The 22,565-nt window shown below is 37.5% G+C and overlaps 1 protein-coding gene across 1 annotated transcript; it reads left to right on the top strand.

Moving 5' to 3' along the window:
* Positions 1-1,547: 1,547 nt before the first annotated feature.
* On the top strand, positions 1,548-20,904 carry BRDT (bromodomain testis associated; the record flags this gene model as incomplete). The annotated part of the gene is made up of 19 exons (XM_084210981.1): positions 1,548-1,739; positions 2,359-2,496; positions 3,233-3,362; positions 4,177-4,349; positions 5,447-5,821; positions 6,818-6,946; positions 7,117-7,305; positions 8,551-8,738; positions 8,813-9,102; positions 9,186-9,299; positions 10,622-10,747; positions 11,619-11,686; positions 12,855-13,017; positions 13,754-13,866; positions 15,146-15,287; positions 17,029-17,102; positions 18,370-18,587; positions 19,961-20,120; positions 20,836-20,904. 19 exons carry the CDS (start codon positions 1,548-1,550, stop codon positions 20,902-20,904), a joined length of 3,051 nt encoding a protein of 1,016 aa, XP_084067107.1.
* Between the last annotated feature and the right edge of the window lie 1,661 nt (positions 20,905-22,565).

Below are 22,565 nucleotides of genomic sequence, written 5' to 3' on the forward strand. Positions count from 1 at the left end.
GCAAGGTCTTTAATACATGTTTTTAGAGAGCACTCACTAATAGCACATAATCTCCTCTTACCAAAAAAAAAAAAAGGAAAAAAAAAATGATTCTCACAAGATGTGATATTTTGCCAAAAGCCTTGACTTCTCTAGCAGTGTAATTCATTGTAAGCTATTTGCTTTTTACTCTTAAACTAAAAACACATTTCTGTCAAGTTAGCTAGAATCTTCAAACTGGGTCTCAAGGAAACACCCAGGGCTTCTCTTTTTAAGACTGCTTGGCCTTTGGGACCTGAGTCAGCAGCTCAAGGACACATGGGGCTCTGAAGGGGTGGTTTGAAAAAAATCAAAACGCTTACCTGGTTGGAATCCGATCATGCTTTTGTTTCAGTATGCAAACATAAGTTTTATTTTAATATAGGGAAGTCTTCTGTGACTGGGGAGATGGAGAGGGAGGTAGTAGAGGAGGGGTTGAAAACACAGACTTGTGTCTACATCTTGTAAGCAGGGAAGGTAGTTTTCACAGCATAAATTAAGGCTTTAAAAGCTAAGTATCTAAGCCTAAAACACTGTTATGTACACAAAGCTTCAGTCTCTTGGTTTCCTGGGCACTCTTCATGCCCAAGTTTGTGCTTTTATTCTAGACTCTACTGTGCTAATTTACAAAATGTTCAAGAGATTAGATGTTCTATTATGTTTTATGTTATGTTCTTATTTAAGTATTAAATGTTGTTATTTATCTGCTTGTTGCTATAAGATTTTTTTGCTAAGTTTAAACTGTACTCTTTTGCTCCTGCCTTCCATTTCTAGCCTCAGAGCTTTGGATGGGGAAGGTGAACAACTTGCACTTGATACCATCTAGTGTGGGTTTTTTGACAGAAAAAAGCAGGAAAAGTGATAGTGTATCCTAATAGTTGAAAATAGCATATGATGGACTTGGCTGAGTTGTGAGGTACTGAAAACTACCTCATAACTTTTCTTCAAATGCTGGCCAGTTATAGGAGAGGCAGATCCTGTATGTGTCTGGATCTTTCCCTTCTAAGATAGATACTTTGGTGAAAGGATTAGCAATTAGTTAATGATATGTGGTGGTGCAAATAGTATTCACTCTTATTAGCTTAGGGGTAGGCTTCAGGAGCTCAGAAGATGTATGCTTTGACTGCTGAAATAAATGAAAATATAAGATGTGTAATCAGCAATATCTGCTGGGATGCCACAGCTGTTGTAAGAGTGGGCCAAATGTACTGTTCTAGCAGTGTGCTGATTACAGTAGCTATCTTATTATCTCTTTCACATCTCATGCAATACTTCCTTCTGGAAGTAGGCTATCAGATTTTTTTAGGAGAAACCTAGAGTCTAGGGATGCATACTAGCTATGTCCAAATAGGCACTTTAAAACCAATGTCTTGCTTAGAACACAAAGGCATGCCTGTAGTTACAGTAAACAGAAGTGGACAGGTAAGCAACATTAAATCTAGATATCTCCACTGAATGCTTCTGTTTTGTTCCCTTCAGGTTAAACGTGTAATGATCTCTGAACGAGTGGATATACAAACTCGCTAAAGATGTCTGTTCAAAGCCAGCACTGTGCCATTATTATGAACCCTCCTCCACCAGAGTACATAAATAACAAAAGTAGTGGATGTCAAACAAACCAACTTCAGTACTTACAGAGGGTGGTCATGAGAGCCATGTGGAGACACAACTTTTCCTGGCCGTTTCACCAACCTGTAGATGCAGCAGCACTGAATCTGCCTGTAAGAACCATTTTGGAACTGGACTAATATGTAAATTATGTCAATTAATGTTAAAAAGGTTTTTTTCTAATGCAACAGATTATGTAAGACTATTTTTGCTATTGAACTAGTGTCATTAATCCAAGTCTACAAGAAAAGTGTTTTCTTTCTAGAGAAATGCTGCCAGGGATAAAGTATTTCAACAGCAATTGTGAAAACCTGGCAGCTTCTTTTTTTAGTGACTGAGACTTTGTTGAAGTTTGGCTTCTTTTTCCTCTGTTCTGTAAACTGGAGTGCTGCTTTGTGTAAATGGCTTTGAGACAACAAATGAAAAGTGCATATACTTTTAATAAGTACTACTACCAGTAGAGCTCTGGAGCCTGTTGAAATAAATATTCTTTGGGACTTTGAATGATATATGTTACATGGAAGAACAAGGACAAAATATAAGGTGAAGATTTCCTGCACACCTATATTTTTGGTACCTATGACTATAGGGAAAGGTTTTCCTTTAAATAAAATACTGCTACTAATACAATGCAATTCTCTCTTGCAGATTAGCTTTCATAACTAAATGTGTCAAAATATTCATGTCCTAATATTAAGATATGTTTGGTGACTTATTCTTTCAATAACGCAGGATTATTACACTATCATAAAAAACCCTATGGACTTAGGCACCATAAAAAAGAGACTGGAACACAATTACTACACAAAAGCTGCAGAATGTATTGAAGACTTTAAAACTATGTTCTGGAACTGCTACATGTACAACAAGGTATGTGGAACACCAACTCTTACCAGTAACTGGTTTTATTGAATGATACAAACAAGTCTAAAACAAGCACATGGTTATTAGAACACACAGTAAGTTGACATTTCATGATTTTTTTGAAACTATTTTCTTTGAAGTGTTGGGGACATTTTTTAATCTAGGATTGACTGAGGACATGTAAGTGAAGTCTTGCTTGCTGTTCAAACAACTGAGTGCACAAGGACTCCACATCCAAAATCTCTGGGGTTTGGCTGCAGAGCTCATGAACAGCAAGCACTATTGTCACTGCTGTACAAGTCCAAGGCTAGCAACCCTGAGCAATGCTCTGTTCCTTCAACAAGTTCCACCTAATGAAGTATGGTCATCTCCCTGTGCTTGGATATTTGTTGGCTGTGTCTTGGTATCTTTGAGCTTCAACAGCTCCTTCAGAACACAGATGGGTAATAAGGGAGTTGCAGATCTGCCCCTTTGGCATTTGCTGTAGAAGCATGCAGAAGTAAAGGGGAATTTTTCAATGGGACAGTGAGAGAAGGAGTATTTCAACTGTGAAGTAATTTGCTTTAAAGTGAGTTGTAGGAGCAGAGATGGCAATGATTTAAAGACCTCTCTGGTACTGGTGGCTTTTTTTAATCTGTTGGAGCAGGACTCTCTAGCTTGGTTGTTTTATGAGATAGCTCCCTTTACTGCAGCCTCTCCTTTACTGAATTGGTGCTGGTATGGTATTGACCACATTTTGCAGCCAGGTGATGACATTGTGTTTATGGCCGAAGAACTAGAAAAAGTGTTTATGCAGAAAATAGCCCATATGCCACCAGAAGAAAGACCAGTGAGTCTCAAGAAAGGCAAAAGAAAAGGAAAGAAGACAGAAGGTAAGACCTGTCTTATATGCTGAATTTTTAATATATTAAGCAAGCAGCACTGGAAACAGGAAATCTTATTTGTCACAACTCAACCCTGGAACAGTTTGGGTGTTCTCTACTCTTTCCAGAACAATCAGATAAATAACAATACTGCTATGAGGCTTTAGAAATTTAAAAAAAAAAAAAAGTTCCTTTTATTTAGAAAAGGAACTGACTTCCAATTCAGAGACTGTCATGCTGCTCAGCATTGTGTTATATAAACTAATAGGTGTGAACATCTGTGGGAAGTAAATAGAGTAACAGCTGAAAAATACATGAATAATCTAATCAGCCAAACCAAACACAGAAAAACATTGGTCTAAATTGTTCTTAGATCTCAGTAGTGGAGGTCTGTAATACTGCTAAGCAATATATGCAGGTATTAACTATGCTTAGGAAAAATGAACCTACATGATGCAGTCTGCACTCTTTGCTGCTTGGTCTTTGTGTTCGTAGAAAATAACTTGATGCTTTCCCTGGCAAGAACATTTTTACAATATAGTGAGTGTAGTATGATGCCTCTTTAATCTTTGGCCTGAAGTTAACCCACACTTTCTTGAAGCCAAGTAAGGTGTAACTTGGCATGATATTCTAGCTGAGGCACTAACGGTGGGAGCAGAGGAGGATACCAATGTTGCTGTAAGTAACACACACTCTGGTTTGAATTCATTTATGGCATTCCTGTATAGACAAGTGGTTATATTGACAGCTGGTCAATTTGACCATGAAAGAAATTAACTGCAAGATTTTAGACTTCTAAAATTTTCTGTATTAAAATAACCAGAAACATGGCAGCCCAACCCTGGGATTTCAAATGAACAAAGCACAAATGAGAAGCAAGCTGAAAGCAGTGAGCAGCCTCCAGTGATGACTCAAGAGCACCAGCACGTTACACTGGCTCCTTTGTCTGCAGCTCAGCTAACTGCTTTAATGCCAGCTGCAGTCTCTATAACAAAAGTAAGTTTCCTCAAATAACTTTCTGAAAGAAATACATTGAAATTTCTCCTTCAGGCACTTATGGCAAAAGCATAGGAGCCATGCTTATTGCTGTATGTTTTTGAAACTTTTGTTATGAGACAAGATAGTAAGAGATCTCTATTAGATCTTCTATGTGTCTGCTAAATACCCAGGCCAGTACTACTTCTAGAAGTTAAACAGAAATTGGGATGATTGCTTGGCACATCTTTTCTTATAAATGTGATTTTAAAATGTTGTTCTCAAAGAAAAAAAAAATTAAGTTTAAGATTATCATTCTTGAAGTGTATTACTGTATATACTTCTGCAGGCTTTGCCTTGAGGATAATTGTTTTTAAACTACTAAAATAAAGCTCTAGGTTCTATTTAATAATTTCTCATGGTTTTCTATGTAAATCAAATCCTTGTTTCTTCAAAAATTAGCATGTGTGCTTAAACACTGTGTCACTAGCCTGGGAGGTGTTTGTAGCTCAGAAAGCAAATTCTTGTTACTTCAATCTGAGTTGTATGTGAACATCTGAAAAACTCCTGTATTGACTTAGTTTTGGTTGTGCTCATCCGATGAGGAACAGGCACTTTTGCCAGTCTCTCCTGTAGTGTATATTTACACTTCACTCACATGGAGTCTGAACACTGATGACAAAGCGCACGTTATATGGCTTCCAAACCAAGTACTATGCAAGTTAAAGAAAAAAAGAGATAAGCCATTTACATAAGGCCCCCAACCAGGCCTAAAATGAATTGCAGTAGTTTACCCCCTTCCTGTGGCTGTCAACGTGCAGGTAGTTTCATAACCTGCCAGCTTTCTGGAGTCTTCACAAATGGCTAAAATCTGACCATGGCCTGGCCTGCAGTACATCTACTTCTTTCCTTTACGTTTAAGATGGAGCTTGGTGTGCTAGTCCTGTAATACCTTGCAGGTTTTTAATCTAAACTTGTAGAATTGTTGCATTTTGCTCTGACTTCAATAGCTATAAGAGTTCTGACACTTTTTTTGGGCTACACGCACAAAAGAATTATCTAAAACTGACCATTCTCTTCCTATTCTGGACACTTGTATATTTTTTTTGTTTTCTTAGGCAAAAAAAGGTGTGAAAAGGAAGGCTGACACTACAACTCCTACTACTTCAGTAGTCACAGCAAGTGGTGAATCTTCTGCAATGCTTAATGAAAGAAAAACTGTTAAAGCACGTAGAGGTGAAAATGAATGTATGGTAACAAATAAGCTTCTGAAGAGATCCTTTCCAGGAGATTCTCAACAGCCACCTGGAATTATTAAAAAGATTCAGTTGTCAGGACAACTAAAACATTGTAATGCAATACTTAAAGAAATGTTTTCAAAGAAACATGCAGCATATGCATGGCCTTTCATAAAACCTGTAGATGCAGCATCTTTCTCCACTGGTGTGAACCAAGCCATTGCCAAATGTCCTTCAGACCTAGGCACCATTAAAGTAAGTATGTTTCTGGGGAAATTAGGCTATTTGTGTAATCACAAGGTTTTAAATGTGTTAGCTGAAAAGGTGCCATGAAAACTGCTTCTCCTATGAAAGACAAAACAGGCGTAGAAACCAGATGCATTTGTGTTTCTCAAACTTAGCCAAAGTCACTGAAGAAAGTCTTCTGAGTCTTGTTGTGACACATAATCAACCTAACTGCTGAAAAAGCAAATGTAAGTAGTGAGGGAATTACGATCTCCATGAAGCCCTTCCAAGCATGCCACATGTTAGATATCTGTCTGGACACAGTGCTGTTGTTAATGCCCTATAAAACAAAATGCAGTTCTGTCAACTCCTTCTCTTCTCTCAATCTCAATGTTCTTGGTGAAGTGCCCTGGAACTTCTACACTGAATGTTTACATAACACATTTCACCTTTTTAGTGGAAAGCAACCATTCTAGAGGGAGATATGTGGACAGCCGCCTGTGCATGCTGAGTATATTTGTATGGGGTAAAGTATTCAGCCCAGTTAAGCTCCATTTTTCTGGGGAATGTTCAATTTTAATAGCTTACTGAATTCTCTTGAAAGCTGACTTGCACAATACAAAGGCTATTTCCTGGTTTCTAGTCCATTAGTTTGACTCCAGCTATTATGGAATAATCTTTGTGTTAAATACCATGCATAGAACCAAAAACAGATGCTGAGTTCAGAGCCAAATAAAACCACCCAAACATTTTTGTCTTGACCAAGGGCTGAAACTAGTACTACAAAGTCCTTTCAGCAATTACAATTAAATCTGTTTAAAAGAGGAAAAAAAATATCTCCTACTTTGTTAAAGAGACAATGTTGAAATGAGATGCAGATATTTCCATAACATTTTTATAATATTTACTGTCTTGGTACAAGCTGAACCTGAATATATATGTTAAAATCCTTGTTCCTTCTTTTTTTTCTGCTAGTTCATGGTGATACTGTCTACTAAGTGTGCCTTTAAATTTCTTTTCCTCTAGAAGAAAATGGATAACTTTGAATATAATGATATACAAGAATTTGCTACAGATGTTAGATTAATGTTCATGAACTGCTACAAACGTAATTCTTCAGACCATGAAATAGTTGCTATGGCAAGAAAACTTCAGGTGAGTTATCTTTTAAGTCAGACTTGAAAAAGGATAGTTCATCTTATGCTGTGATGTAGAATCTGCTAATATTACTGAACTACTGTGTTGCTGTGTAGTTCTGCAAGTAGTAGCTGCATAACACTTTCAGAAATCTGAAAAATATGCTGTTCCCAAACCTAACTCTACAGGATGTTTTTGAAATGCACTTTGCTAAAATTCCTGATGAACCTGTTGTGAGTGATCATCTGCCACAGCCTGTGAGAGAAATGACAGAATCTTATTCCAGTGAAAGCAGCAATGAGAACTCTTCAGAAGAAAAATCATCTGAAGACTCTGAAGAGGAGAGAAAAGTGAACCTCAAAAAGCTTCAGGAGCAAGTAAGCATTAGTACTTAATGTGTGTGACTTAAGATCTCTCTAGTAATGTGACTCTCAATGGTCTATTCCAAGATTTAGCAACAAAAATCAGTTTTCAAAAGGTCCTATTAACTAGTATTTTTAATACAGACCTTCAGTCCCATTTGGAAGCACTGCCAAATGTTAAGTGAATAGCGCCTCAACAAATACAAAGTGAGCAATAGTTTTACTACTGTTGCCTACTGCTTCTTCAGAGGAATCTCAAACTTCTTAAAAAATAAGAGTCTGTTTCTGTGAGAGCCTCCAGGCACTCCACATGTAGCTTAGTGGCATATTCTCCCAACAGGGTCATTTCTTTCACATGGTCAAAAAGCATTGTTCCTACCCTCAGTCTCTTTTGAACCATACAAAAGCAAGTTGTTAATTTCTTCTTCAGAAAGCTCAGTATGAGAGAGAAAATAAGGTATCTCATGCTAACCTGTGAAGCAAAGCCATGCTTCATATTAGGAGCGGGATGGGTGTTACTTCTGCTTGAACATAATTTTTTAACCTGTAGCTGCTATCTATAAACTCTGGGGAAAATTAGCATTTGTTCTGTTAGTGAATTGAGGGACAGTTTTCAGTCCTTGTCAGATTAGCATAATCAGTTTATGAATGTAGGCAGAAGGATGAACACAAGTGTACAAGCCAGCCTTTACAGTAGTGAGGTATTTCAGTGATTTCTAATCTCATCATCTGACCATCTTCTAATTCCTGAGGTTAAAACAAAGTTTTGTTAAGGTCTTCTCCAAAATTCTTAGCATGTCTCAACTAGCCATTTTATATTGCAAAATAAGATGCATGAGCCCAGTCCCGCTTGCCTAATTCAGCAATGCTGTAGAAATATAACCTAATAAGACATTTATGTGCATCCCAAATTCCTGAAATTAGAGAGGCTGTTGGAAACCCCTACAGTGATTTTTTTTTTCTTTCTTTTTTTGGGGGGTTGGGGGAGTGTGTTTGTGTTTTCCTGACAGAATGCTAAAAGGCACATTCTGTTAGAAGTGCTTGCATAAAATAAACAGTCCTGCATCTTCTAGATGCATAATCTGTAACAGAGATACAATATAGTAAAAAGCTTGGGAAACAAATTTCATTTGGAAAGCAGACATCCTATTAATATCCATTCAGCTGCCACTATATTCCTGTGATATTCAGGACCAGTTTATTGTTCCTCCTACATGGCCCAAACTTATCAACATTCTGTTGTTTTTTTGGTTTTGATAGCTTAAAGCTCTTCACCAGCAGTTGTGGGTTTTGACCAAAGCATGCTTATCTAGACCAGGAAAGAAAAAACGGAAGGCTAAAAGTGAGAAGAGAAAGAACAAGGAAAAAGCTGAAATAAAAAGCTTGATTCAAAAGAAGAAAAATCTGAAATTCATGAAGAAATCTAAGAGAAAGCTGGCTTTAAACATGTAAGTGTGGGGAACTTGTGTGGGTGTCAAATTATTTTAAACTGCCGTTACTGCAGTGCACTTTTTTCCTGCAGTCAATCAAAGAAAACCGTGCAGCAGGTCTTGTTGGCACATAAGTCAGAAGATGAAGATGGTGCCAAACCTATGAATTATGATGAAAAACGACAGTTGAGTTTGGACATAAATAAACTCCCTGGAGATAAGCTTGGGAAAGTAGTCCATATAATACAGTCAAGAGAACCTGCACTGAGGAACTCTAACCCTGATGAGATAGAAATAGACTTTGAAACTTTAAATGCTTCAACACTCAGAGAACTAGAGAGATACGTAGCAACCTGTTTGAGGAAGAAACAAAGAATGCAGGGTATGTAGCATAAATGATGTTTTAAAAACCCATTAAATTTGCGTTCCGGTTTGCTTTCATGTTAACTTCTGTTTCACGTGCAGCTAAAAACCCAACAAAGTCAAAAGAAGAACTTAATTTTGAGAGGAAACAAGAATTAGAGAAGAGACTGCTGGATGTCAATGGTCAACTAAACCCAAAGAGAGAGAGCTTCAAGAGTAATGTGGCTCTTACTTTTACTCATTTGCAATGGAAGTAGCTTAAAGTGGAATTCTTCCCTTGGGCTTTGGTCCTGTTAGGTATCTGGAGACTTTCTCCTCACAATAGGTGGGGTCTTAAGCTTCCCACTGATAGCCTCAAGATTCTTTCTATGCTCAGTGAGCTGGAGTCACAGCAGCAAATTTGGTATTCTAGTAACACTTGTTACATGGCAGTGTCATGCTAACAAAACTTGTGTATCAGTGACAGGTGTGCTGTGTTCTCTTAGACTTATGAAAGTGTCCTAGGAGAAAAATTCAGTTTTTCAGGCAATAATGCATTTCAAGATCAAAGCCAGAAATTCAGCGCATACTTGAGCTGTACGCTTACTTGTAGTTCTCATCAGGGGCTGAGAATGGATCAATGCAGCTAATGCTGCTATTATAAGTCAAGCTGTTCCTCATTTAAATAGTGAGTGCTGGTATTGCCCTCCACTGAATATCTATTTAGCTCCAATGTAAAATCAGCTGACATGATAGAAGCAGCTCTGAAAGGCACAGGGACATTTGTATCCAGCATTAGCTCAGTCAAGTCTTCCTGTCTGGTATGCATAATGGCTTGAAAATATCCTACAAAGAAAATCTTAAAGAGCAGCTGAAATCAATTATCTACTATATGTTGTGAGGACAGCAAAAAAGCTGACTAGGAAATCTTTGCAACTGGTATCTGGCTTGTTTACAAGAGCTAAATCTGGACTAGTGTGTAGGGAAACAGGTATCCATGTAACTTCTCATTTTTGAAGCTTCCACAGGGAAAAAAAAACTTTGAAAAAGGTTTGACTCCAAAATCATTATAAGCTGAGTTAAATCAACCCTGGAGATGCAAAATAGTCAGATGGTGGGGAGGTGGCAAAAGATAGCAATTTTGGGAGTGCATATGGTTAGGGAAGGAAGAGCTGGCTGTAGATAAAGAACTCTGCAGGCAAGCCTGGCAGCAGCAACGTGCACACAAACAAGCTCTTGACCACAGGAAAGCTTATGGGGGGAAATTGCTTGAATTGTGTCTTAAGTCTACTGTTTTAATCTACTTCAGAATTGTAAATTGTGATTACAGCTTCTCCTTGGGTATTTCATTCATTCAAGTATCTTGCTGCTGGTAATTCCTACTCCTCTACCCTCAAGTCTGCTGCTAAATAGACAGTAGACAAGGAAATGAAATAAAATGAACTCTCATATGGGAGAATAGACCTAGCAAAGTTGATCATAGTCCTGTATAGGAACAATGCTCCATTGCCGGTTGAATTCCTTCTTTTTCTCCTGAATTCTTTCTTTTTCTCCTGCAGTTGAGAACAATGCTGAGTCAAGTACTGGGCCAAGCAGACTGAGTGACAGCAGCAGCAGCTCCTCAGATTCTGGCAGCAGCTCTAGCAGTGATTCTAGCTCCTCAGATAGCAGTGACTCTGAATCAGGTTACGAAGTTTATTTTTGTGTTTGTGTAGGCAAAATATCTTCTCTCTTAGCATCTACTGTTCTACATGCTTACCAAGGATTTTAGTAATATTTGCTTTGCTTCACTTTGAAGGCTTAATTCCAATGCCATGAAATGAAATTAATGCCTTAATACTGTGATCCCAGGTAACACAAAACAATCAAACCCCCCCCCCCCAGTACATCCATTCAACCTAGCAGTGAAAATCTATAGGGACCAAAATGAGCTAGAAAAAGGTCTTTGTATCTCACCTGGACTTGACTATAGGGCTATAGCTTACTCATGTAGCTTTGATCCCTTTTTGAAAGTGTGATTCACTTTATATCTTCTGGTCTGCGCATGAAGGGTGACCTGAGCAACAAAAGTGCCTACAGCATTAACTGTAGAGGCAAAATCCACTCTGGGCTTAAAATGCTTCAAGTTTGTTTAAAGGGCATTACAGCATCAGAACGCTGAATGATGTTTCTCTGTGCACAGAACTCTTTCGTTTCCTAGGACAGAATAAATCTGCCAAACTGGAGGTCTACAGTGTAGATCTCCATATGAGGTATAAGGTGAGATGAATGCTCAACCCTCCGCAGTGTGAAGGGGAACAAACACAGTGAATCAATGGCAATGAAGACCTTGATCCTGCAGAAATCTGTGGTATCTTTTTATATCTGGAAGAAGTTCTCTAAACACATCAAGCTCGAGTCAAAGTATTCAAGATAAGAATGTTCCTTTCACTGTGAGGTTGACTCTAGGTACAACTGCAACTCACTCCTTCTATGTGTGAATAATGAAACATATGCGAATGACTGATTTGGTTTTTTTCCATCCCCCTTTTTCTGCCCACCTCACTGTATTTACAGTTACAGAAACCTGTTCAAAACAGACTGGAGCCAGGCAGAACTGTCCAGCTTCTATGGAAAAATCTAAGGTAAATCTGGCTGGAACAGATATAATAATTTTGCCCTAAACAAATAAAGTTATTATACAAATAACTTTGTTAAAGTTTTTTTTTAACATTCAATGGTAAGAGAGATGATGCAACTTCATCAGGAAATAATGAATATGGCTTGAATGCTATTTGTTTTGTAGGACTGATTGATATGAAAGTGTCCCATGAAATGTTTTTTAAAAATTCCTTATGCATGTGTATAGGAACAGATATACTGGAAGGCTTTTATCTTTTGTGGTGATTATGTGTTTGATGAAGGGCAGAATGCTCCACATATTGCACCCACCCCCAAAAAGGGCAAACAGTCTCCAAATCGATCTCGGAGTACAGAATTGACCTAACAGTGTAATGGTTTTTAATCTATTAATACCCTCACCTCTACGCCTGAAAAGAAATACATTGTACAATATGCCACATATTTTCAGGATACTTTAATGTTGCTTATTGTTATGGTATTATTAGAACCAACAGCAGTTTTATCTAGAAATAATTCTTAATGCCTCTTAGATTGAATTGCTCTATTTCTGTATTATACAGTGGGTGTTATTTCTTGTCAAGGTTAGCTACCTTTAAGAATTTCCCTTGAAGCTACCGGAGACAGAGACCTTGAATTTCAAAGCAAATTCTTAGCCAAACCTTCTTTCTTCTTGCAATAGACTGACTTTCCCTTAAAGTACAGGAAACTAGGCTGCAAATTTATTATTCAGCTGCTCCTTCTGCATCTTCATAAGCAAAGATTCAGAAAAGGAATTATGCAACGCCCTCTTTTTGCTTAAGAGCTTCAGCCTCTGCAGTGACAGAATGACAGCAATAAACTTGAGAAAACAGGATCCAGGAAATGAGCTTCAGCTTGGTCAGTTGTAACAGCCCCTTACTGACCTTCTGAGTAGCAACAAAAATCATACTTGAAATCCTCGTATTACATTTTGTTCTCAGGAGTTTTCTGTACCTGTCAGACCAAGGCAGTGAGTGCACTTTACCTCATGGCTTTTTGTCATCTAAATGCTTAGAAAATGATGGATGGGTACTGAATCTGATAAGCAGTGGACATGGGTAGTGGTAGGAAAAGAGGCTCAAATAGCTATTAAATGATTCAGCTGTATTAACTACTGCAGTCTCTTTATAGAGAATACCACTTTGTTTACAGAGGACATCCTGCAATGCTGTTCTGCAAGCACAGCCCTCCTCTCTTACTAGCAGCTTGCAAAATCACGGATCATCTGAACTGCAGCAGCAACCTCCCAATGTACTGCAAATGCTTCAGTGTAGATCACTTAATCCACTAGAGCAAAATGCTCAGACTCTCTCAGGTAATACCTGTATGCCTATATTTGACTGCTGAGGATATAAGGGCTGTCAGGATGCCTGTACTGCCAAACAAGCTTATCTTGGAATTTTGGAGGTTAGCAAGTGGATAACTGAAAAAGTTCTTGCAGCGTGTGGATTACCAAAGAGCATGATGTAAATTAAAGCATGGGAGCACTGAGGATTGGCTAGGGGTTTCAGATTACTGGGGCACTTGTGGTGGGGCAAAGTAGTATTAAAAATAGGTGTTCATGCATCCTTCCAATGAGATGGAAAAGGATACCTTAATGAACTTGGAGTTACAGGAAGTATTGAAGACCTTAAGGCAGCATTAGATGCTTAAACCCATGCCCACTCCCCAAGTTCATGTCTGAAATGCCTACTTGCTGAATGTAAGGCTTGGTGCCACAGGTCCTCTGAACTGAGCGTTGTTGTCTAAACACATCAGATACATGAAGTTGCTTAGGAACTTGATCCAAGTAGCTATTTTCCCTCCCTCATTTATAAAAGTCTAATAATGTTAGACACTGCTGAGATTTTGGTAGAAGACAGCATGAACTGGTAGCTGATTAACTGAGAAATCAATTAAAAACTAATTAAAAATAACTCTCTTAAATCATGTGGCTAGAATACATATCTCAATAGTGCGTTACTCCACAGATCTAAACAGTGACCTAATTTTGAGATGTAGGACTGCATTTTACATGACAGGGGAAAAATCATACCCTACTTCTTTCTCAGGTAACATCTCAGCTGTACCTGCTCTGCATGATGCTCCAGCCCAGGAAACTCCTCAGAACACTCCAAAGACCAATCAGTCTTCTGTCACCCACTCCAGAAATGTTTTTCCAGAGGTGAATACGTGCTTCTCTCCAATTAGTTAATTTCAAACAGCATCTGTAAAGCATGTTCTTGCCCTTTAAATAAGATGTAATAAAATACTTCAGGCTTGAATTTGATGTGATGAAGGCCATTTAAGGTTTACAACAAAACTTTTCTAAAACCCCAGCAATAAAATGATTCTTATCCTTTAACAGGGTATTATTTCATTGCCTATTGACTGTAACACAAAAGGAAAGTTTGGCTGATCACATTTATTGTGTACTATAAAGCTTATTTTATTTCTTTTCAGGGCTATAGCTTCAACTTAAGTAACCCTTGCACACTTACAGGTTAAGAGTCCACTCTGTAAGCCAAAAGCTTTACAAAATAGGCAGATTATAATTTGTGTTTTGGTTTTGTAGAAATATCAATTTCACAAACTCAGCAATACTGAGGGCCTGGAGGGTCTACTGGGAAAGTGTGTTGTTTTTCATACCTTTTCCTAAAGCTGTGGAAATTGGGGCTTTCAGGGTCTATATGAGGTTGTAAAATATTTAATGACTGTTGAGTTCTGTCTTAATGTGTTCTTGGAAAGTATCCTGGTTAGAAGGGCCTCTGTGGAGCAAAGGAAGTTATTGGTTTTACTGCAGCATGATCATTTCCATCCTATGTTGATTAATAATGCTTCTGAACATGGTTGAAATTTTAGTGGCCTTAATCAGGCTGTAATAGCTTTATTTTTGGCAATGGATAGAAACTGCCTCTTGAATCTATGAGCACAGGAATGTGTCTTGCAAGTAAGGATGAAAAGCAGCTCACCATTTCCTACTGGTGTCCACTGTCCAAGGTAGCAGGTAATGCAAATTATGACTCAGGTTTGTGCAGCACTGTCCTTAGTTCAAGGGATTGCTACATAGGGTAATCTTGCACAGAGGAAAAAAATACCACTGCACTGAAGATCACAGTCACAGTTCACCCTGATCTACAAGCTAGAGTGCAGCAACTGCCTTTATGACAACATTATTCTGCTGTGCAATGTTAAGGGTTAAAGATCTTGTATCAGTTTCTCATGCTCTACCCACTCCATCACTTGGAATTGCTGAGCTGTGCATATTCTAAATCTGAAGTCTTGATTTATGAACTTGCTTTGTTTACCATAATATGAATGAAATCTACTTCTTTCTGGGTGTTTACAGAAGCTAGAACTGCAAGAATTTACTGCTCTAAGCTTCTAAACCTTTAATCCTGATGCTGTATAATCTTCATATGCTAAACACAATAAAGTATTTTGAAGTCTAGTTTCTCTTCTAGGCGTCCAACACCATTTTCCAAGTTGACAGTGCTGATTGGAGTAAACAAGCTGAGCAACCAAGACATCTAGACAAATCAAATAAACTTCAAAACAAGACCAGCATGAGAACCGCTGATTTAATATCCATAAGTCAAGAACAAAGTATGTAATGTCATAATAAAAACTGTAGCCATTATCATGGGTGCGAAGTTAAAAATGCACATGAAACTGGTTTAAAGAAATATCATGCTGAACACCTTGTATATTAATAAGTTTGCAGGATTATGGTTGGGTATGCAGTTTTCCCTTGCTCTTCCTTTTTTTTATTTGCTGCTTAAAAACACAAAAAAAAAAAAAAAGTGAAATTAAACTGATGTTTGGTTCTTGTTCTATGTTAAAATATATAAAGAAAATTCCTTTTTGATTTAAGAATTTAGCTTTCATAATGTAGTACTAAGGATACATAAACCAGTAAACCATCGAGTCTGAGAATCGATGCTTCACTCTGCTGAACTTCACTGGCTTTTGAAATGTCTTCTACTGAAGCTTCATGGACCTCTTTTCCCAGAGCACTTTGCGTGTAATTTGAGTTACTATCCTTGGCTCTTGGTGAAAAGGATCTGACAGCAAATCACTATCAAAGTGACTTTCACTCTAGAATCAACTTGCAATTATTACAGGAACACTGGCCCTCTGAAAACTGCATTCTATACCTCATACATATTTCAAACTAAACAATTGACTGAACATTCATGCTCTGTGTGTCCAGTATTGCCAGACACAATTGTTTTGCTTTCTCCTTTACTCTTTGCCCTCTAGAGCACCTATATGGGGAGCAAAGAAGCTTCTGAAAACTTGATGAAATTAAAAGGCAGAGTCTGTTCACTGATGAATTCTTATTTTTGGCAAAGAATAATGCTAAGTAGTTGCAGTGTATTAAAGCAATTCTAAAAATGGATATTTGATTGTCCATGAATTTCTATTAATTTTAGGGTCTTAACACACCAAGCCATACATCTCTGGCCCCTTTTGCTTAGACTTGCTACAGCTGGAACTTGTGCATGGCCTCAGCTAAGAAGGATTTTTACTTACAAAGTTTTGTGGCTGTGAGGTCTTTCTGAAAACCCCTTGAATGACAAACTGGCTGAGCATTTGATACTTTGAATCAGCATTCTGGATTCAAGCATTCAAAAACTTATCCTTTGTAAAATGTAAAAAAGTGTCAACATATTACCTGAATGTTTTTATTAAGCATTTACTTAAATAATGAAGCATCTCAAACTACAGTAGATAATTGCTGCTGAATGAGATAAAATGTGTTGTTTATCTCTCATTTGAAAATAGCGTTTGGGTGGTTTGTTGGGTTTTTTTCTCAAATAATTAAGAAGTAACAGCATGAATTATTTGTATATCTGTAGGCTACAGGAAATGTGAGGACTAGCTCTTGATGGCTGACCTATCTGCTTTTAAGAAAAAGTAAATAGGGCCGAGATCTATAGGTGAAATGGGTTTGCATGATCAATCAGGTACTCCTAAAGCTGGAATCAAAAGGAAAGAGGGCTGGGTGGAAAGGGGAGGAAGTGAGTAAGTGGCAAAGTGCTGTATTGAGCCTTCCTGACCAAACCTTTAATGCCTTCTGCTGGGACCTCTCCTAGAATTAACCAGGAGTTAATTTCTCATCTATAGTTGAGCTAGCTGCCCAAAAGTGGAGAGAAGTGATCCAGTTCAACTTAAGCTTTGGAAATGTTTGGGAGAATTTCTGTAATTCTGAACCAAATAATAAACTGCAGTGTAAGCTTTTAAGTTAATTCCTTGAAAGACTAAAGTTTTATCATTTGAATTTCAGAAAGCATAGTCTATAAAATCAACATGATCAAAAAGTCTTTTTTCATTCTTCCATCAGGTCATTGTACACCCAATGATAAATCTAATGATAAAAACATACTACAGCCAATGTCTGAACTTCTTCCAAGAAAGGTAAGTGATGCTCAAGTTCTGTTTGAGAAGAGGCTGAATGTATTTGCTAGGTTGAATAAGTCCCTGACCTAGGATCTTCTCTAAAAATCTGTTCTTTTACAATTAATATAATATTTAGTGTACAACAGGCATTTGTCATTGTTATAATCTGTACAGATTTATCTCATTTTTAGTGCAAAACCAAACAAATGACTCTCTTCCTTGCAGAAGGTAAAGTATATAAGATACATACATACACACACACAAATAGATATTTAATATGCCCATGTTGCCTTATTAAAATAGGGCTTGTTTTATCTGGTATTAATATTTAAGCAAGGAACGAGTGTTTCTTGATCTAGTTCTCATATCTAACTTATTAGTGTGCTTTCACTTGCTGATCCAGTTAAAAAATAAGAGTAGGGTGGAATGTAGTCTCGGTGCTATTGGAAAACCCACTCTGAAATGAGGCAAAGCACTTTTAGTGACTAAAGGTATTTATGACAATTGAGTAAAATCTCTCCTGGCATACAGTAAGTTATCTCATTGGAAGGACAGAGGCATTTTTTTTAATCTACTAAATTCTTCTCTTGTAATCAGCTAATTGAAAATATTAATTCAAAATTACTAATACTAGATCATGTCAACCTCTGGACCTAAAAAGTTTTCTGTATTGTCTGTTGAACTAAAATGTTTCTAGGCTTTTTCTTTAGGCACTTAGGTTTCAGAAAGCTGTTAACTTACATGTTGAACTTTATTCCAAAAATATGTACTTCCTTCATAAGCACATGCTTCTACTAGAAGCAGGATTTCTTAAGAATGCTGGTTTTATTGTGATTTATGCTACGAAAAAAATGCCACAGGGGAACAAGCAAAACCCACAAGCCTAATATAAAACTATTGTCATGTAAGGATTGCATATAGAAATTGGATGGATGTTCTCTGTAATAAAACCTTGTCAATGGACCTTGTGTGAACTCAGCCTTGTGAATTCATGTTTTCTGAAATGAAAAAGTGGAGAGGTAGGCTTAAATAGTCAGAATAGCTACAAATGCTAACACTTGTTGGCATATTGCCAAGGACTCTCAAAGTTGATGAGAAAGCACATTAAAATCTGCTCAGACTGCTGTATATCACTAATAGCCTGCCAAAGGAAGGATATTTTGGTGTAGGTATTTCCAACAGGCCTAGTCAAACAACATTGTGCTAATATAAGAACTAAGTAGGTAAAGTAGTTGCAGAGTATTTTTTTTTCTCTTCTGCGTTTTCCTTTTTCTAATAACTTCAGGATACAGAATTGAAGACTGTAGATTCCTGGGTAAGCCTGTGTAAAACAATGAAGCTTCCAGCTCCAATAAAAGCATCTGCTGAGAGCTTCAATCAGTTCAGGGATGCAGTTTTAAAGAGGAGTGGGCAAGTGCAGGAGTCAAAAAGGTCTCTTGGGCAAGCTGAGAGGGAGCTGCAAAATCTTCCCCAAGAAAACAAAAGATTTGTAACCACTTCTGTGTAAGTATTTTTCTGGTTTTTGCCTGTATGATACTGGGGGGCTTAAGTTATTCAGGGATGAGGGGCTTGGGTTAGGTAATTGCTACATGTCAGGTGAAACTGGGGAGCTTTACCATGCTAAGCAAAACTGCACATCCAAAATGCACAGAGCAGCCTTTTCTCTTCGGGTCAGTATTACTTCAGCAGCCAGAGAAACTTCCAACTTCCCAGGAATTTCTTCCTTTGTTGTTGCTATTAGTTTGCTTCTGGATTTTCCTTTTTGTTGAGTTTTTTTTTGGTTTTTTTGGGTTTTTTTTGGGGGGGGGTGGTTTTTGGTTTTTTTTTTTGTTTTTTGGTTTAGGGTTTTTTTGGGGGGGATGGGGTTTTTTGGGGTTTTTTGGTTGGCTGGTTGGTTGGTTAGTTTTTGGGGTTTTTTTTGGATGGAGGGGAGTTTGGTTTTTGTTTGGGTACTAAGGTGAGAGGTTTTGGTCCCGTGGAGCACTCATGACCAGAGTTCACATTCGTCCTATTTTTCTATACCTGTAGCCATCTCAGTGCTCTCCTAAGGGATACAGGATAATCTAGTCTTTGGGAGCATGTTGTTGACATAGCTATACAGGGGTTCCAGTGTGCACCATGTCATACAGCAGAATTCTTTGCATTGCTGTAGAAAAGCACCTTCAATAAGCCCTGCTTCCCCAGCTGTTTGCAGCTCCTGTTTCAGGCAGTGCCCTGAGGTCTGTGGCCATGCTGAGTGGGATAAGTAACTGCCTACTAATTACTGCATTGCAGCAATATCTTGGAGTTTGTTTGCCATTTTTTGGAAACTGTTTGCAATATTCCCCTCTCCAGCAGTCTGCTTTTTTTCCCTTGGCTGTTTCACCCTGTGAAAGATAAATCTGAGCTAGTTCCTAAATTCTCCTGCACTTGCCCATTGCTGGTTGTATTAGAATAATTCAAGCATTTATATTGTTTTATTTTAATAATCACAGCATTTGAGAGACTTAAGAGTATACTCCTGGTTCAGAAGTTAGTGAAATCTACCTCAAATAACTAATTGAAGAGGAAGAAGGTAGAAAAAACATCACCGGCCAAGAAATTTACAGGAAATAAAGAATTTCAAAGCAAGTGTATGTAAATTTTGTGTAGTATATCTATAAATCCCACACGCATACAGATTAGAAATGGGACACAGGAAGCATGAACCTACTGCAGGCCAACAATTGTGTGCATATAACTCTTGTGACAGGAAATCACTATGAAAAAATGTGAAAGAGACCCACACTTTAAGTGCTAGGCACCGATTTAAATTATTTGCAGAATTCTATCAGGTTGTTATGCAAAAAAAAAAAAGAACTTTTATCCTATACTGATTTCTTCTCCTGTCTTTAAAGGGGCCATGAAAGCACAGGATTGGATGCCATGGCAGTGACAGACTGTGAGCTTGAAAAAGAAATGCATAAGAGTAAACTGCCCGAAGCTCAACAATGTATTCTTGATCAAGACCGTAACTTGGCTAGAAAAATGGAACAAGAACGCAGGAGGAAGGAAGCAGTAAGTTTCTGACTCTTGCTACATTATTTTTCTTTCAACTTTACTATAGAATAAACAAATATTACATCAGGTCCATATTTCAAATTATCTGAATGATCAAAAACAACAAACTATACTACCTGAAGAGTTAGTGCAGAAAATGCAATAGGCAACTCAAAGAACACATTCAAATGACATTCATACGAAAAACTATCTGCTTGGTCCTAGTACTCCCATAAGCTTAGAATAATTGTGTGGTAAAATAAAATTCTGAAGAGGAGTCCCTGCTCTCTAAATAATTTCAAACTTTGAGTATTGCAAGCTGTCCATCCTCCTAAATGTGTTCCGTGTCAACAGAAGTGCTAGTCATACTGTTCCAGTGTGAAAGGCCTGAGCCTTTTTAAAACTAACTGGTTTTATTGGTGACAGTAATTAATGTTTTCTAATTGCTAGCTTTTTTAGATTAAACATTTTTTAAAAATTCATAGTGTTGTACAATGGAATGTGAGTACCAGTGTGAGACCGTGCTAGATTCAGAGAAATTCAACTGAAGGTTTCATCCTTCAGATCTTTTCTGAGGGCTTCAATGACACGCACACTCAAACTTGTCATAACAAAGACATTCATTTTTGAGAAGATGCTTTATAGTTTTCTCTTAAATCATTAAGTATTTGACCTGTATAGCATCCCTTAATATCTGACTGCTCTGAAAAGACACTTGTTTGCTTTCTTGCAGACAGCTTGGATAATTGATGTGAATCTGCAGAGAGATATCATGGCATCTTTCGAAGAATATCTTGAGTGAAAGCAGTAGTTTATATAGAATTTAAGTCCAAACTACTAAAACCAGCAGAGTTTTGTACTAGTTAGGATCTTAAATATTAAGACCCCTTTAAAGATCTTCTCTAAAATGCTTTGTATTAAAAGCTTGTTCACTAACACCATAAGTGTCCCAAGATTTAATTCTTTTCACTGCTGGTTTATAAGATGTAATCTGTTCTGCTGCACAGTGGAATGGAGTTGTTCATTTGATTACAGTTTCATCTCTTGTGTATATCTGGTATTACAAAGATTCACTTTACTGTGACACACCTGTACAAAATCTGGGCTGTGACAAAAAGATCTCTCTAGCTGTCCAAGGAGGGGGTGTGTGACATTACTTGTAATCACAAAAAAAGCTTCTGTGAACTCTTTAATTTCACCAGTAAATCTTATCTACTTGCATGTATTTTAAGGCCCAGATGTGTTCAATGTATTTTATGTTAACATAACATTTAGCTAAGGGTGCAAACATGTTTGCCACATAGTTCTAGTTCTTCTCAGGAAGAAATTATGGCAAACTGGCTCCAGTTTGAAAGACGTTTTGATTGATGCAAGATATTATTAGTATTGAAAAGTTGTCTGATAGAAACCAGAATGTAAAAACCATACATTCTTACCATACATTCTTGTTGATTATATACAGGTATGGGAAATAAACACAGGACAAACAAAACATTGTTTTATGGAATTATTACCAAAGCACAATGTGTATTACAGAAATTCTGGGTGGAAGGGGCCCCCTTCAGACAATCTAGTTTAGTAGTCTTCAAACCCTTTTTGTCATGTACCTCATCATTTAAATATTTTAAGCATGGACCCCAAGACAAGTATATTTATTAATTTATAAATTATATACAATATTCGACTGTGCTAGTATATTTTTTTGCATTACATTATAATATTTTTAATTTCTGGGGTTTTTTTAACCCTGCTTATTTATTATTTTATTTTGTAATTTTAAAAATTGTATTCAATATTTTATTCCCACACTCCATTTTGGAGACTACTTATCTCATTGAGCCTCCCACTCAAAACTCTCCCCCAACAGAGAACTTCAATTTGTCAAGTTCCTGGATGAAAAGTGAAGGTAACACTGCCAATTGTGGTGAAGTTCTGCCACAGGCAACCAAACTAAGTAACCTAAGTGAATAAAACTTTCTACAAATAACTGAATTTTCACAGAAGACAATAAATTGCTTCTAAATTCAAAAATGCCAGTAAAAGCATGCCCAAAAATGGTAGTCTGGTCTTTCAGGTAGCAGGCTGATGAGTTAGTGCTAGTTCCAATAAATTTATTCAATATAGTCATGGATCTTCAAACTCTGCCATTGCTGGAATGGTACTATTTCACTCAATAGCACAAAGAGTGTGTATGACAAACACCCAGATTGGGCCAGTACCCTGTGAAATGTCCAGGGATGTCCTGGCCTGGAGGCATGTTCAAGTGTATGCTGTTTGGGAGATTTGAGGACTTGGATAGGACAAGTCCTAGGATTTGGGATGAAAGATGGGTTGTAATGTAAAGTGGTGCTGTTAGGATGTCTTTCATATCCACATCAAAAGTGACCTGCCTTCATTTGTAGTTTATACATTGTTACGAGTTATTTGTCCTGCAACAAAATGCTGCAGTTCACATCCAGCACT

The sequence above is a fragment of the Fringilla coelebs genome (genome assembly GCF_963513975.1).
Source record: "Fringilla coelebs genome assembly, chromosome: 9".
Taxonomy (NCBI): domain Eukaryota; kingdom Metazoa; phylum Chordata; class Aves; order Passeriformes; family Fringillidae; genus Fringilla; species Fringilla coelebs.